This window comes from Emys orbicularis, chromosome 1 (genome assembly GCF_028017835.1).
Source record: "Emys orbicularis isolate rEmyOrb1 chromosome 1, rEmyOrb1.hap1, whole genome shotgun sequence".
NCBI lineage: Eukaryota > Metazoa > Chordata > Testudines > Emydidae > Emys > Emys orbicularis.
Genome location: NC_088683.1, coordinates 194,227,941 through 194,236,551, shown reverse-complemented (window position 1 = coordinate 194,236,551; position 8,611 = coordinate 194,227,941). Strand labels below are relative to the sequence as shown.

General features: G+C 39.0%; 1 protein-coding gene across 1 annotated transcript in view; it reads right to left on the bottom strand.

Moving 5' to 3' along the window:
• Positions 1-1,056: 1,056 nt before the first annotated feature.
• NCAM2 (neural cell adhesion molecule 2) overlaps positions 1,057-8,611 on the bottom strand; it is a 272,786-nt gene continuing 265,231 nt past the window's right edge. Inside the window, exon 18 of the mRNA XM_065401487.1 lies at positions 1,057-1,168. Coding sequence (XP_065257559.1) covers positions 1,057-1,168 — 112 coding nt within the window. The remainder of the gene's footprint in view (positions 1,169-8,611) is intronic.

The following is an 8,611-nucleotide window of genomic DNA, read 5'->3' as shown; positions in this document are numbered from 1 at the left end:
TTGATATGTTTTTTTTTATAATACAAAGGATATGCAATTATTATTTCTATGCTACAAAACAAGTGCTGTGTTAAGGACAACTGTTTAACAACATGCCTACTGGGTTGGGGTGAACAACTCCTTTGTTATACTGAAATGCAACGCTTTATTCCTTGACTAGGTGGTTAAAACTAAGAAGGAATGATATATATCTATAAGTACATGGAGGCAACTAATTTGAGCTCATGTTTATTTTAAGATTTCACTTGAAGCCAAAAGCTATTATCATAAATCAGTTTTCTTTTCACACAAAAAAACATGTTTCCACATTTTAGTTCACACACGATCTCCCAAACATTAACACAGAATATCTGAAAATCTAGTTGCCTTTCAAAGTCAAACACTCATATAGTTCAGACGAGACCATTTTTTTTCTGCAAAGTATTCAACCATTTTTGTTTTAAATCTGTACATCATGTTTATTAACCTTGTACTATATTTTAAAACCAATGTGCAGGTCTGTCACCATCTAATAGTCAGTCTTTCTATTTTCTGTCAAATGGCAAAACACAGCCACGGTGGCTATTCAACTTTTGCCAGCCCTCTGTCTCAAGTTTCATACTGAGATTGATTTTTTTTCCCCCTTCTTCTTTTAAAGGCCACCTAAATCTTTTGCTCTATTACCAATGGAAACAAATACAGGAGTATATGGCACTTTCTTTCATGTGTTTAGCTTGCATTGTAGGATGTGGAGCTATTTGTTGTATTGTCTGTGGCTGGGGGTAGCTTGGTAAAAGTGGTTTTATAAATAGATCACCTTTGTAATATAATAAATTACAGTACTTTTTCTGCAGATTCAAATTGATACCAAGGGACTGTGGTCAGCCAGGACTACATACTAAAACATTAACAAAACAAAATAGAGAGGTACTGTAGACAGAAGTTGTTTGATCATATGTACACGTGTACTAACTATTCCAAGCTTAAATTGCCGAAGAAATTAAGGTCAGCTGTAGAGTTTTGGTCACGGGGTTACTCCAATCCAAATACTTTTTTTGGACAGCTGTAGTCATCTTTTTATGCTTTGCTATCATCTTCTTTTGACTGGATGATATCATTAGAAACTTTGATTTCTATAGTTTCTGGATTTAAAGCTTCTTTCCCATTTTCTTCTTTTAGTGGCAGTTTCCTGTGAGAAAAATGAGAAAAAGCTATGATTCACTTAAAATAATGAACCAAACTGTTTTTTTAAAGAACAGTTATTTCTGTTATATGTATAGTTATATACATATAAAGAACTATATTATAAGCACCAAACTGTTTCTTAAAGAAAATGTAAGTGCAGTATCCATTCATATAAAGCCTCTAAGGGCTAAAATTGTGGAGTCTGCTCTCTGCAGCGCACTGCAATGCAGGTAGCTAGTGCAGGTTGGCATAGGCACCGACTTTACAATGTGCCGGGAGGGTGCTCGCCCGCAGCTCTACCCCAGACCCCGCCCCCACTCCACCCCCTCCACCAAGGCCCCACCCACTCCTCTTCCCACCCCGTCCCGCCCCCACCCCACCTCTTCCACCATCATTCCGCTCCCTCCCCTGAGCACATTGCTCACTCCTCTCCCTCCCCCCCCGAACCTCTTGCATGCTGCAAAACAGCTGATTGCGGCAGGGAGGGAGGAGGAGGCACTGATCGGCAGGGCTCGCTGGCGGGCAGGAGGCACTGGGGGGGAGGGTTCTGATAGGGGGGCTGCTGGTGGTTGCAAGCATATTGGTTGCAAATCATGGTTCTGTTTTGAAGAATATTTTTAAATGGAGAACATGAGACATCTGCTTTTATTCAAGAAAATTGCTAAATCCTTTAGTTTAGATTGCATTGTTCTAGGAGCATCAAGGTAATGTTCAAAGCCTGTTTGAAGAACCTATTCGGAAAACCTTTTAATCACAGTATCTAATATCAATAAAGACAAACTAATCCCCCAATCCCTGGTTTTATGAAATTTAGACTTGCTGAAATGAACAAGGAAAAAACAATTTATCAAAAGGTTAAAAAATGAACACAAATTACCTGAAATACAACAAAGACAAGACAAGGAGGGGATTTGTGAGTTTGAAGATGAAGATCTAAAATAATTTTTGAGAAGCTGAAGGAAAGGAAATGCCTCAACACACAAGTGATTGGGCAACAGACAGGTGGATTAGGTGAGATATTAAATAGAAACTGATTATGCACGAGTAGTAGACTTGGAGTATGTCACTAACAATTGCAAACTATTTCAAATAGAAAAGTTCCTGTGACCCCCATGAATGTACGGAAATGATCTCAGATATCCATGTTTTTAAAGATCGGTCTGAGAAGATTATAGAATGGCTTTAATTACAAAGGAGAAAGAAAGAAACATAGAAACACCTGACAATCTAAAGAATCCCTTCTTTGACTTCAACATCTTCACAAGCTTGTTTTTTAGGTTTGATATATACTTTAAAAATCCACAACTCCAGTTGTAATCAATTTAATAACAAAATAAAATCTCACAAGATATTGACAATGTTTAATTTTATTTTAAGTGCATGCAAAAATTTTTGTTGGTTTGGAGTTTTCCTGTATGCCTTAAATTACTTTCAAATGTTAATTTGTACTTTCCAGAATTAATATTTTTCCCATTGGAATTCAAATGCTTTTACTTGCAAAGCAATCATTAACTTTTTTTCTAGGCTTGCAACCTATTGTAATGACAAAAAGACTATCATGGCTATCTGTGATAGTTTTTCAGTTTCCTAAGGTAACTAAATAATGCTACCTGCGTAACAGTCATAAAAAGACTCATTTACTTCATTGGGCTTTGGATCAGGCCTTAACTGTGTAATTCCCAAGGTATTAATCATTTTCAACTATTTCAGGACTGTAATCCATGCATCAGAAATGACCCATTGGTATGACAAATTATATTGGAACTCTTCCAATATTATTAATATACAAAAATGGTCATGTTGCATGTGTTATTGCAATTATATAAAAAAATCTTCACTTCACTTTTCACAAAGTAACTACAATTGTAACATTTAATTAGTTAGCTCTTGAATTAGAGAGAAGTTTGCTCTTGCTTATTTTAGAATATTTCAGAAAGCCTTTAAAAAGGTCCCTCACCAAAGGCTCTTAAGCAAAGTAAGCAGCCATGGGATAAGAGGAAAGGTCCTCTCATGGATCAGTAACTGGTTAAAAGACAGGAAACAAAGGGTAGGAATAAATGGTCAGTTTTCACAGTGTAGAGAGGTAAGTAGTGGGTCTCCCAAAGATCCGTACTAGGACCTGTGCTGTTTAACATAATCATAAATGATCTGGAAAATGGGTTCAACAGTGAGGTGGCAAAGTTTGCAGATGATACAAAATTGCTCAAGACAGTTAAGTCCAAAGCTAACTGTGAAGAGTTATAAAGGGGTCACACAAAACTGGGTGACTGGGCAGCAAAATGGCAGAAGAAATTCAGTGATGATAAATGCTAAGTAATGCACATTAAAAACATAAATACCAACAATAGCTACAGAAAGATGGTGTCTAAATTAGCTGTTACCATTCAAGAAAGAGATCTTGGAGTCATTGTAGATAGTTCTCTGAAAACACCCGCTCAATGTGTATTGGCAGTAAAAAATGCTAACAGAATGTTACGAACCATTATGAATAGGATAGATAATAAGACAGTAAATACCATAATGCCAATGTATATATATAAACACACACACAATACTGAATATTGCATGCAGTTCTAGTCACCCCATCTCAAAAAAGATATATTAGAACTGGAAAAAAGTACAGATCAGGGCAACAAAAATTATTAGGGATATGGAACAGCTTCCCTATGAGGAGAGATTTAAAAGAGTGGGACTGTTCAGCTTGGAAAAGAGACAACAAAGGGGGGATATGATAGAAGTCAATAAAATCATGATGGGTGCAGAGAAAGTTAATAAGGAAGTGTTATTTACCCCTTCACATAACACAAGAACCAGGGGTCACCGGATGAAATTAATAGGCAGCAGATTTAAAACAAAGAAAAGAAAGTACTTCTTCACACAACACACAGTCAACCTGTGGAACTCATTGCCAGGGAATATTGTGAAAGCCAAAAGTACAATTTGGTTTAAAAAAGAATTAGGTAAGTTCATGGAGGCAAGGTTCATCAATGACTATTAGCCAAGATGCTCAGGGCTGCAACCCCAAGCTCTGTCTATCCCTAATCCTCTGACTGCAAGAAGCTGGGACCAGACAACAGGTGATGTTTCACTCAATAATTGCCCTGTTCTGTTCATTCCCTCTGAAACATCTGGCGCTGGTAACTGTCAGAAGACACGATACTGGGCTAGATGGACCATTGGTTTGACCTAGTATGGCCATTGCTATTTCTCTATCCTGGTGGGGCATAACTGAACTAAGAGTCATATGTGGTCTATTTTCAATCCCAAACCTATTCAAATACCATGGCTTAATAACTTTTCATGTGACTGATGACAATACTAGCTCACAAAGACATATGATTGTGTGTGGAAGTAAGTAGTTCCTTGCCTTATTAGTGAGAGAGGTCAACCCTGGCACAACTCCAAAATCAACCAATGGAAGACAGTGCAACTGGGTTTTTACTGCTGGTATCACATATTAAATTCAATAAATTTGATCTCAAATCCCATGAGGATATCAGGATCTGCAATATCCAAGGCAAAGGGTGTCTCAATGCTAACTGTGCTCAAACGTTTCTTATCCCTCTCACTGTGTACAAAGTACTCTGCAAATTTTAATTTCAGCTTGGTTCAATATTCAATTAGGATTTCTTTTGGAGATGACAAATTACACCTTTATAATCTTTGGAAAAAATGGTTTCAAGACAGAATGAAACTAGGTTTTGATTCTCAGCCCATTCTCCCCACAAGGTTTAAATGTTATTATTTCCCCTCCACCCAGTCAAAAATTGTGAAGCATTTGCCCTGCATACTTATATTAAGATTATTCAGGAGAAAACATCTGCCAAGTACTCTGGCTTCGACAACTAGCTTTTGCCCTTCTATAAAGTGATTTAACTAGAACAAGACTTTGATTCCTTTGTGCAGCTCAAACTCTATTTGCAACACTTTCCTTCTTGATAACCAGGGTACTTGTGTATAGAGAAGAGTGTAATCTGAGCCTCCTCCATCACTATACACTAGACTTTGAACTGCCTAGCATTAAACACTTTTATCCTGGACACCACTATGATTGCTTTGTGCTGGTCTGTAATCACAAAGTGGTTGGAAAGCCTGATTAGCTGACTACCTGAGGATTAGGAAATACCAAGTTAGCATAGGGCTGGTGCATATTTCATGTGCTCTGTGCTGGGTAATAATATGAAAGGACTGCATGTTTCTAAAATTAAACTGGCTCTTTACTGAGATAACTATTTACAGGGATATTGTAACTGAATCTAGCATTATAGCCATGACTGACTGAGTTCCAGGTGGTTCCTCCAAACTCTTCCTTTCTACAACCTGGGCTCCTTCCTTCAAGCTCCATGTAAGTTGCTACATCTTTTCTTTAAGATTTGTTGTTGTGCTTTTGTGCAAGCATGTGCTGATTTTCTTGGACCAGAGGTTATTAGTACAGAACCCACGCTAGGGACATGTGCTTTACTGCCAGTCCATTGCCGCCTGTTAGGCTTCATAGTCCTTTAAGTTGGCTGGTTTTCAAACCAGTCTCCCACTGGTTTGCGTTACTGCTGTTGGCAGAGGACTTGATTCTCCAACCCATCAGCATCTGTGCTTGGCTATTATGTAGTCCCTGGAAGTGTGTATTTCAATGATCCAACATTGCCAGGTATGGATCCCTTCCTGCCTCTTTGCCTTTGCTATCAGGCTCTTGGTTGTCTTTCTTGCTGACTCTGCTTTCCTATTGGTTTGTGGGTACTCAGGGGGAAGACCTCTTGTGCTCAAATTCCCATTTGGTGCTGAATCATTTGAATTCTGCTGCATTATAAGGCATGGTGTCTGGGGCGAGTGTGAGGTATGCTCTACCTTACAAATTGCACCTTTCAGAGTTCTAGTCCTCCAGAAAATCCATTTCTCAGAAACTGGAGTAATAATCTCAAACAATTTCTCTTCACAGTTTCATTCTGTCTGGGATCAGAGTACTCAAGACACCTTTATCAGCTGTCCCAGTGTTTCAGGCATTATTCTTTGCAGCAATGGGCTTGTTTAGATCAGTGGCTTTCAACCTTTCCAAACTGCTGTACCCCTTTCAAGAGTCTGATTGGTCTTGTGTACCCCCAAGTTTCACCTCACTGAAATACTTACAAAATCAGACATAAAAATACAAAGTTGTCACAGCACACTGTTACTGAAACATTGCTTACTTTCTCATTTTACCATATAATTATAAAATAAACCAATTGGAATATAAATATTGTACTTACATTTCAATGTATAGTATATAGAGAAGTATAAACAAACAATTGTCTATGAAATTTTAGTTTGTACTGACTTTGCTAGTGCTTTTTATGTAGCCTGTTGTAAAACTAGGCAAATATCTAGATGAGTTGTATACCCCCTGGAAGAGCACTGTGTACCCCAGGGGTACACATACCCCTGGTTTAGAACCACTAGTCTAGATGGAGAGTTAGTGAACAGCAAGCCAGGGTACAAGTCTACAGTGCACTAGCTGGCTGTGTGGACCCTGGTACCGCACACTGAAAGTTCCCTAGTGTGATTTGATCTACTCCTGTTTGAGATCTATCCTGTTTGATCTAGTCCTGTTTGAGGCAGGTCTAGACCAAAGCACAGTATGAAACTTTTACTTCGCAGTAGCAGGATCGACATGGTCAGTCAGTGTGCAGCTTACTGTGTACTCACTCTCCATCCTTCTCCTCCCCACCCCCTGCAATGAGAAAGTAAAAACAGCTTTACCTTCATTTCTCATCTTTGTCCCTCATGGTCAGCTCTGTATAAAGACACACTTCCTGCTGCCACATGTTTATGCAAGTCTGGCCTGAGTCTCTCCACGCTGCCTGTTAGCTCTATTTCTAGACACTGCGTTGTTTACCTCTCAATCACTCTCTTACTTGCTGTGGGTCTCATTAGACTGACTGCCACTATGTTTCACACACCATGTGCTGTGTAATATATGAGAGAAATCCATGTTTCTACAACTAAACAGCTCTTTATAAAGGGAAGTATTTACAGAGATATTGCACCTGCAGCTAGCATCCTAGCCATGGGCACGGACTCCCCTTCTAAACTATTCCCTCCTGCAATATGTGCTCCTCCCTCCAAGTTCCAGGCAGGTTGGTACAGTGCAGCTGGATCTATGCCACTCTCTTGAACCCCACCTTTTGTGTAGGAGATAATGGCAAGAGGACAGGGCTGTGCCTAGAGTGTCCCTTTGCTACAGCTATTCCAGGCTACCAAATGACCCACTGGGGGTCATTGCAGCCAGAGGAGGTTAGAGCTGCCTTACGGGTGCTCTAACTTGGGCCGGAGACCAAACCAGCTCCCAATCAATCCCAGGATCGGGGATGGGCATGAAGTAACCTTCGCCTCTTTCACATCAAGTTTTGTGCAGAGTGCAGCTCAGCTGGGCTCAAAGATCTAGTCAAACAATTTTTACAGTAGTCTTCAGGATGTTCTGCAATTTGGCTCTTCTGTCATTAATGGCTGCTAGTACGTCCCAGTATACTAAGCCTATATGACTGTTTTTGTGTAACAGTATGTACTCTCCACATTAGTTTACACTGTCAGCATATCATTGATGAAGTCCCATCAATTGTGTTCTATCTTAAGCATTTCTATAATGCTCATTACAGTAACAACTGCAGTAATATTATATAGTTACACAGTTATGCCATAACACGATTCAGGAACACAGAATTATCCAGTGATAAATTCTGCTGCAGTTGTTTTGTGTTGAAAGCTTTTCACTGATGTATTCCCAACAGAAACGGACTATCTAGATAGGTATGGGTTTTCTATAGCACTCCTCACTGTAGTATCTCAGCTCTTCCCCAAAAATTTAATCTGTATTGCAGTGGACCAATAAACTAGTATTACTGAATATATCAGTTAAGTTATCCAGCTGAATGCCAACTATACACTCTTTTTTATAGTTGGCCTATTAACTGAACCTTGAACTCTTCAGACACATGTTATTTAAAAAAGAAACATACATCAATTCTCATTAGAATCCCCGAGCATTTCCCCACAAACATCAGTGGCAGTCAGTAGCACCGGATCTTCCCTGATTGTGTAGGGACTCTTACATTTTGCAGTTCTACTTGATGGCAAGTAAGAAGCCTTTTCTGTATTTTCAGAAACAGACAGCGATTAAGAACTTGCTTTCCTTTACAAAAGTATTTTATTTTCTATAGAAATATACAGTTTGCTGATTTCTGTCTCTACACCATTTACTATTTAAGGGTCTTTGCACAGCAGTGAGAGATTTTTTTGCTCTCATTCACCCAAAGATCACAGAGGCTTTGGCTCAGCCTCTTCTTCCATAAATATAAATCCATCTTTGAGACTCACGGGCCATTACTTTCTGGATGAATTTATTTAGTAATTGATCTGTCTTCCTTAGGTTCACATGGTTAGGACCCCAGTACCAGTAATTATGCTGCCATTCTAGCTG